This window comes from Rana temporaria, chromosome 2 (assembly GCF_905171775.1).
Source record: "Rana temporaria chromosome 2, aRanTem1.1, whole genome shotgun sequence".
NCBI classification, from domain to species: Eukaryota; Metazoa; Chordata; class Amphibia; order Anura; family Ranidae; genus Rana; species Rana temporaria.
Window position 1 is genome coordinate 435,000,372 of NC_053490.1, and position 22,416 is coordinate 435,022,787.

At 41.0% G+C, this 22,416-nt stretch overlaps 1 protein-coding gene across 1 annotated transcript in view; it reads left to right on the plus strand.

Moving 5' to 3' along the window:
- The window catches only part of SMG6 (SMG6 nonsense mediated mRNA decay factor), a 359,235-nt gene that overhangs the window by 322,939 nt on the left and 13,880 nt on the right, over positions 1-22,416 (plus strand). The window contains exon 16 of the mRNA XM_040338357.1: positions 10,718-10,865. Within this exon, the coding sequence (XP_040194291.1) occupies positions 10,718-10,865 (148 nt within the window). The remainder of the gene's footprint in view (positions 1-10,717; positions 10,866-22,416) is intronic.

The following is a 22,416-nucleotide window of genomic DNA, read 5'->3' on the forward strand; positions in this document are numbered from 1 at the left end:
TTAAAATCCATACCAGACCCAAGGGTTTTTTTTTTTTCTTTCTTTTATTTAAATACCTGGGTGCCGGCATTTGCAACCACCAGTCAATTTAAATGTGATGTGGTTTTATTTTTACTGCAGCATGTTCTATGCTACAGATGCGCCCATTTACAGGCAGACTTAGGGGAAAAGGCACTATATTTAAAGGAATTTTTGTTGTTGCACTTTAAGCATCATTAAAATCGCTGCTCCTGAAAAAACAATTGTTTAAAAAAAAAAAAGGTTTTTGCATTGATGCATGTCCCCCAGGAGGGCAGTACCTGGACCCCCATACCCCTTTATGGCCAATTACTTGCATATGAGCTTTCAAATTGGGCACTTTTGATTTTTATTCCCTTTTCGGGTCATATAGACTTTAATGGGGTTTGCTGTTCGGGTCAGAACTTTTCCACTGTTCCGGAGGGGGGTGTTGGACCCATCTCTACTTGGGGCACTGGATGCTGGGTTTGGCGCTCACTGCAGGGTGCGTTTATATGTCTTGCGTTATGGTACATTCATATGGCACCCAGACCCTAAGAACTCCTTAGGGGTATGCTCACTATGACAGGTTAAGTTTGGTCCTCTCCAGGAACCTGCAGCATGAATAAGGTAGGACAGGGTTTCCCAGTGTCTGTGGCCAGATCCTGTTTTCATATGTGGGATGTTATTCACTTTGTTGTCCCCCCTCTGTCTATTACACTGTTGGTAAGGTTATTAGAAGGTTTTTCTTTGTAGCTTGATGAGTGACGTAGTTCAACTTTATCTTCAGTCTGACCCACTTCCTCCCACCATTTCCAATGAAAACACAAGAAGCACATTTGCTGGTCTCCCAGCCGCCTGCTGTTCTCGAGTAACGGCCACAGGACATCAGTCAGTGCCTGGGTTAGCCTGCATCTATTTTGTGAGTACCCCTCAGGTGATTTCATCACCTGGGAATGGTGGGGACAGGTCGCAAAGGAGCTGTGACAAAAGGAAGATCAGCAAAATGCTCAGGGTGATAGCTGTTCCCCTGCACCATTGCAATGCCCTATATTGACACAGCTCCTTTTCTCCAGCTCTCGCTCTTTCTGACAAGCAACATACAGCCTATCTGACTAAAGCCTGTTACACATTAATACTTTTCTTCTTTTTTTTTTTTTTTTTACGGAGAGCTGATGTACTAACAATCTGACATTAGTATATCAATCTCCCCCACTGAGCTGTTGTGTTCTGACACAACCCGCCGTAAAGCGCCACTAAAATTTGCTGCCAACACCATTTTCTCCAGTTCTTTGATAACCATTTTGTGAAATTGTGTCCAAAATTGAACTGCATATTCAAGGTGAGGACTTTCTAATGATTTGTACAGGAGCCAAATTTTGTCTTTCCCTCTGGAGTCTTTTAATACAAGACTGTATTTTGCTTGCTTTGGAATATGCAGCTTGGCATTGCATGCCATGATTGTCTGTCATCTACCAGAACATTCAGATCCTTCTCCACCATTGACCTCCCCAGCTGTTCTCCTCCTAAAATGTATGAAACATGCATGTTTTTAGCCCCCAAGTGCATCATTTTACATTTATCAAAATCAAACCTCATTTACAACATAGGTGCCCTATTAAACAGTGCATTAAGGTCGGCTTGTGTGTTTTGAGACTGAGACATACTGTAAGGACGTTATTCCACTACATAGCTTGGTGTCCTCTGCGAACACTGACATGATACTTTCAATTCCAAAGTTAACTCTGCTTTGCATGTGGCTTGGCCGTATGCTGAATAAGTGTTCATTCTGCCAAATCCCTGAGTTATATTCAATGGAAAAAAAATGTATGAGAAAAAAAAAGATGTGTTCCATGAGTTGATCCTGCCATTTTTTGTCCTCAACGAGCATTTTACAGCTTCTGCAGAGGATGTTCCCACTTGAGGGATTTTGCCAACAGATGCTTTGGAACACTGTTTAACGCAGATTTGCTCTCGCTTGCCTTACAACTGGCCACTATGGCTATGTCCATTTTTCATACTGTTGCTAACTGAACTGGGATGAATAGAGAGCATGATCCTGTCTCTGAGAACCCCGTTCATCTGCAAACATCTTGTGATTGCATAGACGTGGCGCTTCCCATAGTGCCCGACGCCCGGACACTATGGTGCACTTGAGGACCTTTTTTAAAAGAAAAAAAAATCTTAAATAGACATTTAAAAAAATATATATATTTTATTTTTTGTGACTGCCTGGTGGGGGGGGGGGGGGGGCAGCTTTGTGAATGAACACTAATCTGCTATCACGTGTAACCCTGCATGAAGTGTAGAAATAATTAAATGTTTTGTTTTTGTCTGGAGGACCTTGCATGTGTTTTTGGGGTGACATCACTGGCGACATGTATGGAGAGCAGGAAAGTTTTTTCTTTTTTTAGGTCACAGGACAGAAGAAAACAGTGTTTGGCGCTTCCAGGAATACATTGCTATATATGAAATGCCAATGACCACATGTGCTTACCAGATAATGGGATAATTACATTTACAGATGTAGCTATTTTATATTATCTGTTAAAAAGTGCTTTTTCTTCCGCCTTCATTAGGTAATTTTAATTTGCCTTAGTTTAGAATGTAATTCTAGTACTGAAAGCCATTCATTTGCTTTGAAAGTCCCAGTACAGTCCTCCTTTTACCTGTCCCCTGGTCTTTTTATTTTTTTATATATATGTTCTTCTGCATTGTGTAAAGCCTTCAATTTAGTTGAGGAACTATACATTTTCACATAGAAATCAACATACGACAATCCAGATTCTGGCATGGTCAATATTAATTTTGAATATTCTAAGTGATTATACAAAGTATGGTATGTCTGCACACCACTTCATAACAGAGATCACTAAATAGCGGACTGAGGTTTAGACCCGGACTAAGTGACAGTCCTCTCTCTGAACCACAGCTGTACCACTTGGCATCTCCATGTCCTCTGACAGGTTTGCCACCCAGTCGCCACTATCGTCCTCAAAGCAGGGCAGGAGGTGCTGGAGATCTGGACAGACAATGGGAGTCTTTTCAAATTAACAGGTAGGTAATCGACTGGTTGTTAATTTAGGTTGTGCAGCACCTAATCCTCTGTGCCAACCTGCCCCACCTCCCCTGCCCTGCTGTGAGGATGACAGCAACAGCTGGGTGGAAGAGCCAGGCTTGGAGTCTCTGCCCTGCCATGTTATTGTAGGACTGTGTAGGAGAGGCTGCTATACAAATGGGGTCTGTGCTGTAATAGAGCAAAGGGGAGGGGTGCTATGACTGCAAGGGGGATTGTGATTCAGAGTTGATTGCTAGTGGCACTGTGATGTGAAGGGGGGGGGGGCTGAGGACACTGATGTAAAGAGGTGCTATGATGTGGAAGGAGGACTAAGGACACTGATGTAAGGGGGTACTATGATGTGAAGGACAGGCTGAAGACCCTAGTGTAAAGGGGAGGCATGATGTTAAAGGGGGCTGAGGACACTGATGTATAGGGGGGTTGGGATGTGAAGGGGGGACTAAGGACATTGATGTTAAGTGAGGGGCTATGATGTGAAGGGTGGGGCACTGAGATGTAAAGAAGGCTATGATGTGAAGTGTAAGCTAAAGACACTGATGTGCAGGGGACTCTGTAATGTGCTCTAGCACAAACCTGAGATCTGGACTTCTGCCTCTGCTTTATTATCGTGTCAGGAAAAAATGTCCTTCTGTTTCCCTTGCCTAACAGTCGCATACATTAAAGAATTTATCCAGTGTGTAGTTCTCTTCTTCTTTAGCATGTCAGTGCTACGGGCAGGCATAATAACGTTGCGTCTCCCACTCACTACCGATAAACTGAGAGACTCCCTTTGTCACCTTCCCCACTACGCTCCTCTGTTGGAGTTGGATATTAAAAGCTTGTGTATGCTCCAACACTGAGATTTTTAATTACTTCTTTGCATGACGTTGTTTCGACCAGATGATTGGACACTCAGGCCTAAGCACTGCATCCTAGGAGGAAGAGGTCACATGTGCCCCATACCCAGGAGCATGGAGTAATTGCAGAGGGCTCCGATCGAGTGGTTGGAGAACATGGGGAAAGTATCAGGAGGGTATTGCTCTTTCCAGAAAATTTGCCATGAATAGGCAAAGTGATAAGTTCCAACAGATGACAAATTATTCTAGAATTCTGCTTTTGGAGATCAGTTGATTTGCACTTTAGCAGCCCCCCCAGCTTGAAAAACTAAGGCAACAGATTATACATGTAACTATGTATTTTATGTTAAAATCCAAAAAAGTTGTAACATAAATATCGAGGCAATTGTTTTTTTAGTTCTGAAGTTAGAGTACATTTTTCAGGCACTGGGGTCATTTAGTAATGTCAGGATGATGATTAAATAGGTACTAAGATGGGCAGCACAGTGGCTTGGTTGTTGGCACGTCTGCCTAGCAGCACTATGGTCATCGATTTTGAATCCAAACCATGGCACTACCTGCCTGGAGTTTGCATGTTCTCCCTGTGCCTGTGTGGGCTTCCTCCTGGTACTCAGGTTTCCTCCCACACTCCAGAGACCTGCTGGTAGGTTAATTGATTCCTTTCTAAATTGGCCCTACTGTGTGTATGAACGTGCGTTAGGGACCTTAGATTGTAAGCTCCTTGAGGACCAGGGACTGATGTGAATGTGCAATATATATGTAAAGCACTGCGTAAAATTGCCGGCACTATATAAGTACCCATAATAAATAAACCACCTAAAGTGCACTTGTCATATACACGAGTACAGCAGCGCATAGCAATTCATGTCAGTGACAGTCTGTATGCTGCACCTGGGCTGTCTGGGCAGAGGAAATACATAGGCTGTCTGAGCCTGTCCAGCATTATTGCCAATGTGCAAGAACCCATAGAAGTCTGTAAAAATGCTATGGGACCCAGGACAGGTAACAGGTAAGCTTACCAATAGCTCCTAAGACTGATCCACCTCCTCACATACCTTACTTTTGGCAAGTTGGTTCCTCCATCATAGTGATGGTCCAATAGGTAGGTTGAGAAGGGGGCAGGGAATCCCTTGAAATGAGAGAGGTACCTTGAGTTTGAATTGTAAGTAGATCTTTCACCTACTCACCATGTCTTGGTGGTTTTAATCCTCGTGTACTTAGTCAGACTTTTCTGGGAATTTTTCACTTGGGCTTTTCTCATGTTTTCATCTGGGATTTACATTCTGATGATGGAGATTCCTGTTTTGCTGTTAAATGGAAATTGCAAGAAGTGTAGTTTCACCATAGAAAAAATCTCTTAACAACAAATTACTTTTTTATTTTTCATGGTTGCTAACCAGGCTACTACAATTTTTTTTTTTTTTTTTTTTTTTTTTAGTTACATTTATTTGCTTTTCAAACATGGAGGGAAGGTTTGAAGATTTTTTTTTCTCACAGAATCACAATTTGCTTTAATACTGAATTCCTTTATCAGTGCTGCAAAATTAATATATGTACACTGGGTGCCCTAATGCGTATGTCTGTTGTAATTATACAAACATTCACAACAGATAAATCTAATCTTATCAAGGCTATATGTGATAGTTGATGGGAAACTACAATTTACCTAGGTTTTTTTTTTTTTTTTCTTTGTTGCAGTTCTGAGTGTGAGATGTTAGTGTATTGTGTTGTATAGAAACAGCTCATACTCCTGTCTGTGCAGATGTTTATTTAGTGTTTTAGCTGAGCTTACAAGGGGAAAGGCTTATGGTGTCCTGTTTTCCCAGATGAGCTACTAACTGATACTAAAGGGGAAGAGATATTTGTTCTCCATCTTCCTGCCCCCACCTCTGCCAATGCCCAGGGCCCTACACTTCCATAATTCTTCATTTTGTAGTCTTGAAACTTTGCCAGACACATCTGTCTCACCATATGCATGAACCTTGCAATCTATGCTGAGCAACTTGTATTACAGCTCCGGTGAAAGCCCTTCTGGGACCCAACACACATGCGTACCCTTCAGCAATTGGCTGGCTGCCCAGAACCAGCCTGGTTACTCACCTTTCATACACTTTATGGAAGTATACTGAAACTCAGATCCTGACCATCCACCTTGATGGTCCTAGAGCAGTCCTGAACAGTAGTGTGTATACATGTTTTGTTGAAGCTCATTGAATTCCCTCTGCCTGACAAATTGATATAGTATTTTGTACACTGGTTAATCTTTTTATCTTTCTTTTTGTAAGGACCTAAAAAGTAGTTGTAGACATAAAACATTCCATCATTATAGTAAAATCTGAACGACAGACAGCTAAATTCATTGTTCTAATGCAATAATGTTTTACCTGGAAAAGGATTTGTATTTATTTTTATCCTGTTCAGAAATTTGCACAAAACAGCCAGGTTAGTAACTTTTCTTTTTTTTTTTTTTTTTTTTGGTGCAGATAAGCAATAGTCACCTCCCTGCCCTCCAGCCCCTTATACAATAGGGGAGCAGTAGCAGCTACCCCGACTGCTTGCTCTCGCTTTTTCTGTCAGCACATGTGCATGCAGCACACCTGAATGGTTCCTTTTGCTGCCAATCCCTCCCCCAGCTTGCACAGGGGAACGAATGAAACTACTACTTGGTCCAATTCCGGTACTTAAAAAATGCATTATTTTTAATGATAACCAAAATACATATTTTTCGTTATCTTCCTAATTTGCTTAAAGATGTATTGATTGTAAATAAGAGGATACAATTTTTCATACAACTGTGCTCTCGATCCCAAGCGTTATAGTTGCTCCATGGTTTTAGGATTTTAATAGTTGGAAATTAAATCAAATTCAAATTTTTGAAACAAATTTTCAATCACAAAAATAACCCCAATGCTACCACAACTTCTGAATGTAGCCAGGAGTTTATTTTCCTAAACACTAGAAATCTACAAACCCCCTTTGGCGGATAAATGGTTGCTGAGGGTTTCCAAAATCTGCTTGATGGAGGAAGTCAGAACTGTTAAACATGATTTTTTTTTTTACTCTGGTCTTGGCAGGGTTGATATCTTTTTAATATTCACAAATTCGGATGGCTTCTGTATCTGCTGAGACAGCATCAAGCATACAAATCCACTTTAATATAGCTAGGTCTTAGCTTTGCTTGCATTGCCAAGCTAATTTTTTGGAAAACCAGAATAATGCTGGCCATACTCTGATCAAAATTCATCTAGTTTGGTCAAGGTCCTCTCAATACGGCTTAATGGGGTCATCTCCAGTATTATCCACTCAGTCGAGTCAGGCTTTATGCCCCAAAAATCCACGGCCATCAAACTCCGAAGACTTCCTAAATTTGCAGACGCGATCGGACAATGAGGGTGATAGGGCACTGCTGTCGTTAGACGCACATAAAGCGTTTGACAGTATAGAATGGCGATACCTTTGGGGAGTCATCCTAAACAGGATTTATTACCTGGCCGCACAGCTGCAGCATATTGCTTGCACAATGGTGACCGAGCAAGAGTCTGTAGTGGAGGGTGTAGATCTAGACAGGGGCCTTATGTGTCATGCAACTGGAAAAACGGATGTCTCTATGGGATTAGAAGCCCTGGCATATGCTAAATCCAACAAACGTTCCCTGACATACGTCTTCATGCAAGAAGTGTGGAACAAGCTTGGACAACTTCAAGCGGTGGACGGGTTCACCGTCTATAGTCCGATATGGGCCAATGGGCATTACGAGGAACTACAATTACTAAGGGGCGGTGGAGAAGACATGGAATCATGCTCCTGAAGCACGTTTTTGCTGATGGGAAGCTGCAACCTTTTTTTGCCTTAAATGGAACAGTTTTGTCTCCCCTAATCGATGCTTTTTTATTACATGCAACTGCGCCATGCAGTGACGTCAGTCTAGTGGGGTTCCGTGGGTTATTTCTCCGACCCCTGTTTTCCGCTATGTGGCAGAGGTATCGCAGTTTAGGGGCTTTATATCCAGATGCTACTCCATGCTCCTCCACACCCACCTGAAGAGCTTCCCTCTGGGGGCGACAAGCAAGTGGGAGAGGGATGTGAGCACCTTTAAGGATGAACAGTGGGTGGAGGCACTGCAAGCAGTACAGCTGTGCTCCCTCAACGTGGCCCAACATTTATCCCAGTTATACATTGTTTTGAGAGTTCACTATACCCCGGCTAGACTGTTCAAAATGGTCACCTTGGCTAGATACTCCTAGCCTCTCTCCTGTAGACCTGGTGTTGGATAGGCTTCCTCTTTAATATGCTCTACTATGAGGGCGGTGGGGCTGGGAGGGGGGGGGGGGGCAAATGAAATGTATACATTGGCGTAAGTGGCAGACTCACTAGATGTGCTATGTGTGAAAGGTGCTTGGGGCTGACAGTAACTTTGCAGAGGAATACTGAGCGAAGTTTGTGTTGATTAAACCACTGTACATTCTGGGTCCGGATTCTGTGACGGTTGTTATATTTTTGAATTGCTTGCAGATAGTTGCTGATACTTTTTTGGAGGTTTAGAACCTCTTTAAAGCTGCTCCCTCAATTTTGGGCCCCTCTATGCATCTAGGCAGCAAAATAAATTCACACACGTGATATCTCCATACTCAGGAGTCAAAATAGTAATATCCAATTGTGTTCAAAAATCCAATTATCAACAGTTTTCAATTTATTGGTGGTTTTGTTATTGTGCATCAGTTGAACTGATTATTGTAGGGCTTTTTAATCTTTGGCCGTATAGATGAAACGTTGTTTAATCCATGACCATATAAAACTGACATTCTGATGAAATGGCTTTCTGACAGCTCTGATTCCTGAGTGTTTGTGGGTGCCCATACAGTCTTCCAGATTCGGTCTCTGTTTTATGGAGGAGACCTGCCCTTTAAGAACCCTTCAAGTCTAGACGGTGTGCTTTTTGTTCCCCTCCCTAGGCCACAAAGAGAATGTAAAATTTCATTAGTGGCCTACTGCAATCTCTAGAGAGATAAGTGGTTTAACGGATTGCAGTTGTAAACGTAATTTAGGAACTTATTACTTTTGTGAAAATACTTAACACCAGATTTTAGGCACCAGGGATGTCCTCTATATTGTACCCACCCTTGTTCTGCAAAAAAAAATGATGTGATGACCATGTAGATACTTCTGAAATGTGTTTTTTATGAATTTGAAGTGCTTTCTTCCTTTTAGTTAGTACATGTGTTCTTGGAAAAGGCAGTGATACAGAGCTGTCATTTTCACAGGGCAGAGCTAGCCGCCGGTAGTACAGGATACTGTATACTTATGAACCTGTGGAGTAGGAAGTCCTGAGCTATTTATAACACAATACCCTGCAGGAGAAGAAATGCCACAGACTTCCCGACTGCCCTGCTACCCTGTGACTGCACTGCTTCCCTTTACCACCCGCCGTCCAAACTCTATTCCTCCAGCTCCTTGTTTTTGGCTCGGGATGAGGTGACCTCGGTGTCGGTCTGTGCATCCTGCGGAGGGGACGTGCAGACAGTCACAGTCTGTTCAAAGACGCCCCAGAGCTCCAACTTTTTAGAGTGGAAAGGGCTTAATTGTATTACCACCCCCACCCTTGATTGTAGTTTTTACTGAATTTGCTTACAAGTTGCTAGGTAGCAACCAGTCAAGCCCAATGTATTGAATAAAAATGTGGTTTCAGATCTTTTTTTTTTTTTCCCAGCATCACATTGAGCATCATTTTGAAACCTTGTTTTTTGTTTTTAAATGCCCAAATGCGCCTAAAGGGGTTAATCAGCAAAAAAAAATAAAAAAAAATTTTGCCCAAATGTACCCAAAAGGGTTAATTGGCATTCTTAGGCTGTCAGCTATTTTTAATGATCTACAAGGGATTCATTGAATGTTTGGATTGAAAGGTGGTGTTTCCTGCCTAAGACCATTTCTTTTCTCATTGTAAAATAGATATTTGTTCACCAGTGTTATGCATCATTGTATGTGAGCTGCAAAATTACAGGAGGGTTTCAAGATAACAAAAAATGCAATACAGTAATTAAAGTGTAGTGTCTATTGCATATCTAAAAATGCAATAGAGTAATAAAAGAAAGTACAGTATAGTGCAATGCATATATTTTTGCTAAATGATTCTTGTATTTAGTCTTGCATTAAACACTTATTGTACTATCCAAAACATACTAGTAGCAGTTCATGAATTGTTGCTTTGAGAGCCAGGGCCATGAGTCTGCTGGGTAACAGCATGGATGGAGGAATCTCCAGTATCAGCTTTTGAAATTTAGACAGTGCAACACCCATGGCTGTCTGAATACCCAAAGAGTGACTGCATCTGACAAGATGCAGTTACTGTTTGGCTGAAGAATTTTCTCCCTGCTCAGTAGATTGTTAAATTGGCTTTTCTAGAGCCGGGTGGTGCCGACAGGATTCAGCAAGAATCAAACGAATTTCAAGCCATGCATGGTAAGCTTTAGTCTCTCAATGAAAGGGGGGAAACTGTTAATTAGAAACTTGTAGCCACATGGAAATGAAGATACTGCTTCAGTTTTTAGAGAAAAAAATAAAATGACAAATAATGGACGCTAACTCGAATTTTTTTTTTAACATGCCTGTGGGAAACTTAAATGCTGTCTTTCTAAAGGATATCCAACTGCCCTGGAAGCTTTTGCCCTTAGTATCGTTAGCCAATTAGACTAAGAATTTATTGTTTTTCTGCCATGTTTTCTTGGAAGGATTTTACATTTTTCTTGACCAAATAACTGGAGCATTTATTTGCCTAAAAATCTGTAAATATGTTTTTTTGTTTTTGTAGGCTGTACTGGATGGCAAGACGAGGCTCCTGGAGTTGGAAATTCGCCCCTTGTTTCTTGTTCCCGATACCAATGGCTTCATCAACCATCTTCCTGGCCTGGAGCAGCTTCTTTCAACTCAGATTTACATCCTTGTCATACCCCTTATAGGTAAGAAATGGGAACAGGCTATCCCTAAAGGCGGCCATACACTGTTCGAATTTCGAAAGAATTTTCTTTCGAAAATCATATCAAAGAATTTTCGTACGAATTTCACACCGTTAGTGGGCTGCAGCAACAGCCGATTTTTGTGCGGCAAACAAATTTGAGAAATCCTAAATTTTTTGAAAAACAAACGATTTTCTCATCAATGATGGGAGAATCGTGCGAGAAATGTAATAGGAAAAAAATGCGCATTTGCAAGAAAAGAATATTCCCGGAGAGAAACGAATATTACGGCAACATGAAGGTTTGGTCAGCCGAATTTCAAAAATCAATGGTGGCATCATCGGATCACAAAAAAAAAAAAACTTTCTGATTTTGAAAAGAAAATTTGTTCGAAATTCGACCGTGTCTGGCCTGCTTAAGGGATTGGTGCACTTTATAGCCTCTAAGTTTGAAGTGTACCGGCTGCTCACTTTAAATGTTATCAACCTCCAGCCCTGTTTAAAAAAAAACATGTTTTCTTTATAGCCAGAATGGGGAAGAGATAGAACCTCTGTCAGGTTTTTTTATGACCAGCTTTGTCCCCATTGTGGAGATTTCTCCTCACTTTATGGGGCACAGAAATTGACACTCTCTGCAGAATGTACATAGTTTGCTACAATACTTTTTCAATAGAATGGTAAAAGAGTAGAAACTCTGTCAGGTTATTATTGCACTTTGCGACTTCCTGTGCCAGTGACAACTGTTCCACTATTATCCTGTATGGCTGGTGGGGAGGGGGGGGGGGGTGAGCAGGAAGTATAATCTGCCCAACAAGAACAGGGAGAGCAATACAAATTTGAAAGAGAAAGACGTTTTTTTTTTTACTTTTCTAAGTCATTCCAAAATAAAAATTTTGGCTGGAGTCGGGCTATATTTAAGATATTTAATAGTATATTTGTAAAAGGTCTGATGTTGGTGCAAAGTATAAAGGTAATCCTGCCTCTAGGATGCTCATTCCTATGATTATTGTGGAGCATATAGGGGTGGAAAGGATTCCAACATATACCTTCTCAGTTGGCTCCACCAGATAAACGAAGGATGAGCATGTTTTGAATGTTTCATCTGATTTTCCTTTTGGCCTTCATATATACAAAGCATGAAATTGTTGAAGCATCTGCACTCTTGTAGGAAAGCACATGCGATTGTCGAGAGGGACAGCTTCAGTGGGCTCATTTTCCAGCCACTGTCTCTGGGTGGCGTTACCAGCAGAATTGTATGTGTTGTACAAATACTCCATTTTCTGTTATGTTTTTTATTTTATTAGAATTTTTCATATTCTTAGAAACACAATTGCCATTTATCTATGTAATGATCTAAAGCTCAGAAAAGTTTTATATTCAGTAATTATATAGCCCAGCCTACTTTGCAGGGATGTAAACATTCATTCACATAAATCCATGTTTCCCTAAATAAATGCAACGCAGACTTACCACTGACTTGTTTAGCCACTGACTTGTTTCTGCAATGACTTGAAACTGATGAGCTATTTTTGCAGAAATATGCTGCATTGACATAGATGATGGCTATTGGGGCATTGATTTAGTTCCAAAGCTGTAAATGAAACGGTCTTTTTGTATAGACGGCATTGTTAAGCTGGAGCAGTCGTCTTCATTCTTTCAGCCAATGCAGTGTACTTGTGGTTAAATAATGGGTGAGCGTTTGGGCTTCTGAGCCTCCACTGACTCTCTGCTGGCTATAGCTGCTGGTGTTTGACTGCACTCTGGCTACAGTTGCAATGCTGTGCAGCTCTCTGGCTGGGCTGTGTCCAGAGTCACACAGCTGAGTGAGCAGCTGCTGGAACACACGTCCCTGTCACGGCTTTTTCTCCATATAAAGCCAGCGGTGCAATCTCTGACTGGTTCCAGTTATTGCTAAACACTCGCCCCTGGCACAAGAACTGGTGTTACTGGGTGGTCTGGCCGACTCCCTGGATTTGGGAGTTTTTACTCTGACCGGTAGAAGAAGCCCTGTGGCGTATATGGTGTATTTGGGTGGGTTTAATAAGAAATGGAACATGCTTTCTTCCCTGTGGGGATATGAACATGTATTATAAGCTCCTTCCTGTAATACAAATACTACTGTGTCTGTAGATATGTCATCTATATGCCAAGCATATGAACAGTTATCCTGCATGGAAGCCTAGCTGTGATTTATACAGCATCTCACAAAAGTAAGTACACCCTCACATTTTTGGAAATATTTTATAATATCTTTTCATGTGACAACACTGGAGAAATTACTCTTTGCTACAATGTAAAGTAGTGAGTGTACCACTTGTGTAAATTTGCTGTCCCCTCAAAATAACTCAACACACAGCCATTAATGTCTAAACCGCTGGCAACAGAAGTGAGTACACCCCTAAGTGAAAATGTCCCAGTTAGCCATTTTCTCTCCCCGGTGTCATGTGACTCGTTGGTTTTACAAGGTCTCAAGCGTGAATGGGGAGCAGGTGTTTTAAATTTGGTGGTGTTGCTCTTACTCTCTCATACTGGTCATTGGAAGTTCAACATGCCACCTCATGGCAAAGAACTCTGAGGATCTGAAAAAAAGAATTGTTGCTCTACATAAAGATGGCCTAGGCTATAAGAAGATTGCAAAGACCATAAACACTATTGAGCGTCTGTGGGGCATTCTCAAACGGAAGGTGGAGGAGCGCAGGGTCTTGACATCCACCAGCTCTGTGATGTCATGGAGGAGTGGAAGAGGACTCCAGTGGCAACCTGTGAAGCTCTGGTGAGCTCCATGCCCAAACGGGTTTAGGCAGTACTGGAAAATAATGGTGGCCTCACAACATATTGACACTTTGGGCCCAATTTGGACTTTTTCACTTAGGGGTGTCATCACCTTTGTTGCCGGCGATTTAGGCTTTAAAGAGGCAATAACCCCCCTCTGAAAAAACGGGAAAAATAAAACCCTGCAAGAGAAAAGCATAATGAGCTAGTATGCATAGCATACTAGCTCATTATGTGGCACTTACCTGAGATCGAAGCCCCAGAGGTGCTCCTCGTTTCCCTCCGCCGCCGCCATGTCCCCACAGAGCTTCTTCCTGGTATTGCCGCTCCGGCGCTGTGATTGACCGGAACGGTGATGACCTACATCAGGGATATGCAATTAGCGGACCTCCAGCTGTTGCAAAACTACAAGTCCCATCATGCTCTGCCTCTGGGTGTCATGCTTGTGGCTGTCAGAGTCTTGCTATGCCTCATGGAACTTGAAGTTCTGCAACAGCTGGAGGTCCGCTAATTGCATATCCCTGACCTACATGATCCCATTCAGAAAGCCGGGACGCTCAGTGGGCCTGCGCCATTGTCTACGGCGCGCATGCGCACCATAGACATCGGTGCAAGTGTTTTCTGCAAATATCTCCTTAACCTTAATCTAGGCTTACCTGTAGGTGCAAGTTGTCAAAGTGGGTTTACAACCACTTTAACCTCTTGACCACTGGGCACTTAAACCCCCTTCCTCACCAGACCAATTTTCAGCTTTGGGCGCTCTCACAATTTGAATGACAATTGCTCAGTCATACAACATTGTGCCCATCTGAAATTTTTGTCCTTTTTTTCCCACAAATAGAGCTTTCTTTTGGTGGTATTTGATCACCTCTGCGATTTTTATTTTTTGCGCTATAAAAGAAAAAACACTTAAAATTTTGTAAAAAATAAATAAAAATATCTTGTTTCTGTCATATTAGCAGGTATTGGGTGGTATTGCAGAGTATGGGGGGGGGGGGTTATTGCAGAGTATAGGGGGGTTGTTGCAGAGTATGGGGGGGGGGTTAAATGCAGAGTATGGGGGGTTAAATGCAGAGTATGGGGGGTTAAATGCAGAGTATGGGGGGTTAAATGCAGAGTATGGGGGGTTAAATGCAGAGTGTGGGGGGTATGGGGGTATTGCAGAGTATGAGGGGTTAATTGCAGAGTATTGCACAGGGAGGGAGTAATGGATCTGTGACTGCATGTGTCACAGATCCATCCCACAGCAGCAGCTGCTGCTGCCGCTCTCCCCCCTCTCCTCTCACACTGTACCGATCGGTACAGAGAGGAGAGGGAGGAACCGGCGTCATGTCATGACGCCGGTTTGTTTACAAGTGATCGCTCCGTCATTTGACGGAGCGATCACGTGGTAAACCGCCGCTATCAGCGGCGATTTACCGCGATCTGTGATGCGCCGGGTCTTCTAGACCCGGCGCTCACAGATGATTCCGGGAGCGCGCCCCAGCGGCCGCGCGAGTGAAGGATTCTGGGAGGACGTCCCAGGGACGTCGTCCCGGAATAACTCCACCGCGCTGTAGCAGTATTTTTGCTATGGCGCGGTGGGGTAGTGGTTAATGGCTGTGTGTTGAGTTATTTTGAGGGGACAGCAAATTTACACTGTTATACAAGCTGTACATGCACTACTTTACATTGTAGCAAAGTGTAATTTCTTCAGTGTTGTCACATGAAAAGATATAATAAAATATTTACAAACATGTGAGATGTGTACTCACTTTTGTGAGATACTGTATAAAAGTTGTACAGTGGGCAGTCATATGATACGAGAAGTAATTTTATATGTTGTCATACATCAAAAATTGAATTTGTGCCTTGTTAGTGTTTTATTTACAGTGGTGAAGGTTTTAGTGTACTTTGCTATTGTCTTGTTTAGAGCCTAATCTAGTCCCCTGAGGTATTTACCAATAACAATGGGGGAGCTCTCATTTTAGCCTGTGAAAGAGTTGGGCATGGCACTCGGAACCATCACTGGGCACCTCTGAACATCAGTGTAGTATCAAGCTCCACCCCATACCCGGAAGTAGAAGGATTTTCTTGCTCCACAAATGCATACCAATCTTAATGCAACATAAGTGCCAGGTTGTCTCCCGGACTCCATGTCACACAATTCTATTACTTCAATAACCCAAAACCTATGCTCCTCATATAGACCAACCTCATTACTAAATGTTGATGCCCAAATCCTTTTAAAATATTTGCCTTATTCCTAAATAAGGTTATTCTCACATCGCTCCATGGAGATCTGTCCGGTTTAAAGGGTCACTAAAGGAATTTTTTTTTTTATCTAAATAGCTTCCTTTACCTTGCTGCAGTCCTGGTTTCATGTCCTCATTGTTCGTTTTTGCATTCATGTTGATGTAAATCCTCTCTGTTCTGGACACTTCCTGGTTGCCTGTTTCCTGATGACCACAGTACTGGGAGATTTCTCACGGTGGTCACTAATCAAGGAGGTGTGAGTAAAACTAAACTGGATTGGTGCTGAGGAGTTTTAGACAAAGTATCACTGCTCTCTATTGGCTGACTGCCCTCTACTGGCTCTCTGTACATCAGAGAACCAGGAAACAACAGCAAAAACGAAACTACACTGCAGGCACATTATATGATTGTTTTTTTATCTATTTTTAATCATTTTTAAAAGGAATCAGTTAACTATTATGTCTCTATGCCCTGTAAACAGTCATTTCAGCAAAAAAAAAAAAATTCCTTTAGTGACCCTTTAATGCTTGGGAAAGCAATCAATATAATTCTGAAAAGGCTGTTTACTATTCTAGAAAAGCCAGCCAATAAATTGTCCATGGGTGGTGGCCTTTCTTGATACTGAAATTTTTTTTTACTCAGTTGAGTGGGACTACCTCTGGGCTGTGTTACAAAAATGTTGCTTTTGTCCAAACGTAATTTACTGGATGCCATGCCTATATTCTTGGCTCACAGCTTGGGTATGAACCAGTGGGGTGTCATCACTCCCATTTTCACTGAATAGAGGAAAGAGACAGTGTCTCACCCCCTCTTCCCAGGGTTATTTGCCTTAGCTCTAGAACCACTGGCAATACAACTCCATTCCTTGGAGATATAGTGCATGGTGTAGTTTATCCCCTGTAGGAGAACCTCTCTATATTCTGATGGTACCTTGATATACCTTAAATATACAGTCACTTACCTGCAGCCCTACAAATCATTGATGTCTTTGGTACCTTCTAGGGTATCAAAATCAATTGGGGCAAATCCTTGTTGTTTTCGTTGGACCCATCTTTCCATTTTGCAAACACCCCTCACCTGGGTCTCACATTTGCAAAATCTTGAAGCCAACATTTGATATGGTCTCAAAAGTATATAAATGATCACATAAATCCATTACTTCAACAATTGCATCACAAATGTACTATGTGTAAATCTCTACCACTGACCCAGAAGGGACGGATTAACTTAGTGACGATTTTCTCCCAAAATGTCTAACCCCCGTCCCAATGCCCAAGGTTTTCTTCAACAGATTAGATCATCTCTTCTTTATATGGTCAAGGAGGTACACCAAGATTAATTAAAACTAGCCTACAACTCCCCCTTTATAAAGGTGGTTTAGCTTGTGTCTGCTTACAGGAGTGCTACTGGGCAGCGGTGTTATGGTCCACCAATGGATTTTCCAAGAGTCTACTAACTTCGTATTCTTATTTCGAACTAAGCAATCTTGTATTTTGCGACTTATTATTCAAATAATCGTAGATCTCTACTCAGACAAATCAGCTGAAAAATAAAATGAGGCTGTCTTAATGGACCACTTGGTCTTCTTTTCTGACATCTCTCTTCTATGTTAAACCCAAATGTTATTATTCCTATGAAGACCACCATTATAGTTTGGAAAAGGGTACAAAAACACATCACGGAAAGCACTTCTCTTCATCAACTCCTCTGTGGGACAATCTCTCTGTCCCGCATTTACTGTCCTTGCCTGGTCCCCATTTGTAGGCTGATATGATTTTAAAACTTTACAACATATGATGCCAGAGGGGCTCTTGTTCGACTTTGATAGGCTTAAAACAACTTTCCTTCTTCCTAACTGGATGTTCCTTAGGTTTCTCCAACTAAAGTTGGCCATAGATGAATCGAATCGAAATTTTGTCCGGTTCATCAGGGATCGGCTGATTTTACATCCATGTGTGGTCTCTGATGCTCAATAGAAGTCTATATTTCAACCAACTCCTGCTAAATGGACCTGTTGGGGGGGAAAAAGCTGCTCGATCTCTGTATTCTGACAGTGGAGGATTCCCCCAAATGTCAAAATACAACAGTGCAGCAGGGAGGATTTTACCATTCACCTTGATTTGTGTGGGGAATCGGTTCAGTTCTTTTTTTCATTCAGCCCTGTTGCTAAACAAACAGCTTTAGACATGCAATCTGCGCCCAATATTTGGTACCCGTTATCCTAACTTCAAATAGCATCGAGGAATTTTGGACCTCAGAAAGGGTTGATAACATTCTTATTCCCTTCAGCAGCAGCATGTCGTAGGCACTTTAACCCTTTATTCGGGGGCTAGTGGGGGTTAAGTGTTTCCCGCTAGCGACTAAAAAGCGCTACTAAAATTAGCGGTGCTTTACAGCTGATGCAACCCTCCCGTCCCAGTTTCAAAGTAGCCTAAAAAAAAAGGATATTAAAAAATAAATCTGCGCTATCAGGGTGACAAGCAGCTACATACAATCCAGTGAAACCAAGGAAAGAATTACAAACAAAATTCAAAAAAATGCAGCGCTGGAAATGAATAGTAAAAAGACAGTGATGTCTATGTTCAACATATACAAATATGAATGTAAATAAGTGAATCCATAAATATATTAACCATAAACTTGAAAATGATACCAAATATTGTAGTGGAGACACTATAGACCTTATTAAAAAAGTCAATATCTATAAATATATAAGTCCATAAAAATAAACGTGAAAATGAGAGTCCATAAAAATAAACGTGGAAAAGGTTGAAATCATCAATGAGAAATCGTAGTGACAAAACACCCACGGTGATTCTAATTGGAATGTGATAATAGTGATAACGCCCGCCACCATAAGGGGAGGCTTACCGGATGCGATGGACCCAAGTGAGCTTATACCCAAAGGGTCAGATAGGCTTGTAAATGGTACAGATGAGATGGTACAGGAACACACCAACGCAAACGGACAGCAAACAACGGTAAGGTCTTCGCTTAGTATCAGGTGGAGGGGATAACCCCAGCTGGGAGATGGCTCATAAGGTTGGAAGAGCTTGCCCAAGTTATGTGGAGGAAAACGAAAGGCACATAGCGTGATACCGTAAAAACAGGAACGTTTATTATCGGTTAAAAACACTTACAGTTTAGTAGATAAAAAAAGGACATCAATGTTGTAAAGTGCATGGCAGCAGTAGAGTCAGACGATGCTAGTTGTAGCGAAACGCGTCGGGACTCTACTGCTGCCATGCACTTTACAACATTGATGTCCTTTTTTTATCTACTAAACTGTAAGTGTTTTTAACCGATAATAAACGTTCCTGTTTTTACGGTATCACGCTATGTGCCTTTCGTTTTCCTCCACATAACTTGGGCAAGCTCTTCCAACCTTATGAGCCATCTCCCAGCTGGGGTTATCCCCTCCACCTGATACTAAGCGAAGACCTTACCGTTGTTTGCTGTCCGTTTGCGTTGGTGTGTTCCTGTACCATCTCATCTGTACCATTTACAAGCCTATCTGACCCTTTGGGTATAAGCTCACTTGGGTCCATCGCATCCGGTAAGCCTCCCCTTATGGTGGCGGGCGTTATCACTATTATCACATTCCAATTAGAATCACCGTGGGTGTTTTGTCACTACGATTTCTCATTGATGATTTCAACCTTTTCCACGTTTATTTTTATGGACTCTCATTTTCACGTTTATTTTTATGGACTTATATATTTATAGATATTGACTTTTTTAATAAGGTCTATAGTGTCTCCACTACAATATTTGGTATCATTTTCAAGTTTATGGTTAATATATTTATGGATTCACTTATTTACATTCATATTTGTATATGTTGAACATAGACATCACTGTCTTTTTACTATTCATTTCCAGCCCTGCATTTTTTTGAATTTTGTTAAAAAAAAAAGGATATGTTAGGGTAGACTTTGCCAAGACTGAAAAATGCTCTGGGACTCGAGGTGATTTAGGTTCACTTTACCATTCCGCTATGTTACGTAAAGGTCCAACTAATGTTTAATTTTAAATTGCAGACTATGTTGATTATATTTTGGGGCAAATTTATAACGGTGTGCAAATTATATAAGCAATGCACAGCTAGAATGCATTCCCTTCTGGGCCCGGCCATATTCCCACCAAGTTACTAAGGCATACTTGCTGTATATGGTATCCTTGTGCATGCTAGCTGAACAGATTGTTGGATGCAGTTTTTACCATGCCATCACTGAATTAGTTTTTGTTGAAAATGTTCTATATACATATTTTTTTTTTTATATCCAAATGTAAAGTAATATTGGACTTTACTGGCACAAAATCGAAGCGCAAATATTTTTATGAAAAGTATTAACACATTTATTACAAAATGTATTAATATTGCATGAAGATCTATTATGGGTTATAAAAACAATGCCGGTACATAATTCCTAGATGATGGGCATATACCAACTGCACTTATTCACCACAATAACAAATACAGATTAGCTCACAACTAGTTATAATAACATTAGTACTCTGTGGAAATACAGTAAGTCCTCATGGGTCAACGCAGTTCTTAATTTTCTTCAGAACACATTTCAGTTGCATTGCAATTCTTTGTGTCCTGAAGAAGCAAATGTGGATGGTATATGTTTATGATCTAGGCATTATGTACAGACATTGTTTTTATGACCCATAATAGGTCTTCATTTGATTTTTATAACATTTTGTAATAAAATTTGATTATTTTTTAATGAAATTTTGTGCCAGTAAAGTCTGATGCTATTTCTTATGGATATTATCATTATTATTTTGGATGGGGGTCCACTTCTTGGTAATGTCACTGCTGTGCCCTGTTTTCTCCTCCTTGTTGATGATAGTTTTCACTGTGTCCCATAGTATATCTAATGCCTTTTTTGTAACTTCTACTGACTGATACCTTTCATAAATGAGGTCATATTTAAAGCTTTTCTGGCTTTTGCTGTAAGAGGCAATTGAGTAAATGTCTGAGAAATCCTACAGAACAGCCGAACTTTACATGGGCTCAGTCACTTTCATTGATGGCAGGTGTTGCGGACTACTGTTTAACATAATTTTGAATGTGTTTGGATAAATCACAGCCACATCCCAAATTTTAGGAAGATGTGTACACCTATTCAACCACATTATTGTATTTGTATTTTTTTTTTTTTTAGCCACTAAATAACATATTCAGTTATTATTGAATTGTACAAATTTCACATCTATGCAGGTTGCAGCTTGCATATTCCTGTGCATTTTGCATTTTTCAATACACGTTTTTGATCCATTGAAGTCTATGGAACCAAAACCCAGAAAAAAGTCCCTGGCCCTTTCCATAAAATGCACAGATGTGAACATGGCCCAAAGGAACCATCTTAAATGGGATGTAGTGTGTTTCTGCAAAACTGAAATTGCACTAAAAAATGCATAGGTGTGAACCAGGCCTTAAGGTAGAAAACTATTCTAAAGTGGTTTATCTTGGTCTGAGTGTTTTTTTTTTTTTTTTTACAAATCTCAAAAACCTGACATTTTTACAGGGACGTGTAGACTTTTTATAGCCACTGTATATAGTTAATTCTCAGTTCTGTCCACAAATAACTTACAATCTAAGGTCCCAAACTCACATTCATACATACACATATTAAGGCCAATTAACCTACTAGTATGTCTTTGGAGTATGGGAGGAAACCCCACGCAGGCAAAAGGAGGACTTGCAAACGCAATGCAATTAGTGCTGTGGTTGGTATTCGAACCGACTACCCTAGTGCTGCCAGGCAGTAGTGCTATAAACTGGCAAGAAAAGATGGGGTTGCGGGTAGAAACCTTATGGCAGAGATAGAAACTTTAAACTTAGTGGCTCACCTGACATGTCTGTTCTCTTTCTCCTACTTCATAGGAATACTCCAGTGCCAGTCACACCTTAAGTATCTCTAACGTAACCTAGCCCTACCATGGGAACTTGCCTGTGAGGCAAGGTGTGACTTTTTTCAAATAACTAGTTTTTACAAGGTTTACCCTTTCCTGCCCTTTTACTTGGCAGCATTTATTTATGTTTAGTGGCAAGGACATTTCACAGACGTCTGTATATTTATTATCAGGAGATTATGCAAAACATAAAGATTTATCGATAAAGGCCAATATGTTACAATATGTGGTGAAAGGATCCTATAAATTAGAAATCCAAAACCCAGTATATATGAAATGTGTCTAAAAAAAAAAACAGCTCTTAGATAAAACTCAGACCCACCTTTATAAATATATTGACAGTAGTTATCCTACTTTTTTATTATGAAAATAATTCTCTTCTTTGGACTGTTTAAAGTAAATGTAATGGTAGTTTTTTCTAGCTACTTGTCAAAAATGCATATGTTGACTATGTTGCATTTAGGTATTAAAGTTATCAAGGGAAATGCTTTTCATGCAGGTACTTCTACCAGTACAGTTGAATTGTCAGTTGTGTTTTTTTTTTTTTGAACAATGATCCGATAAATACTCTGGGGCAGATCCACAGAGATCTGCACCCGCACAGCGTATCAGAGATAAGC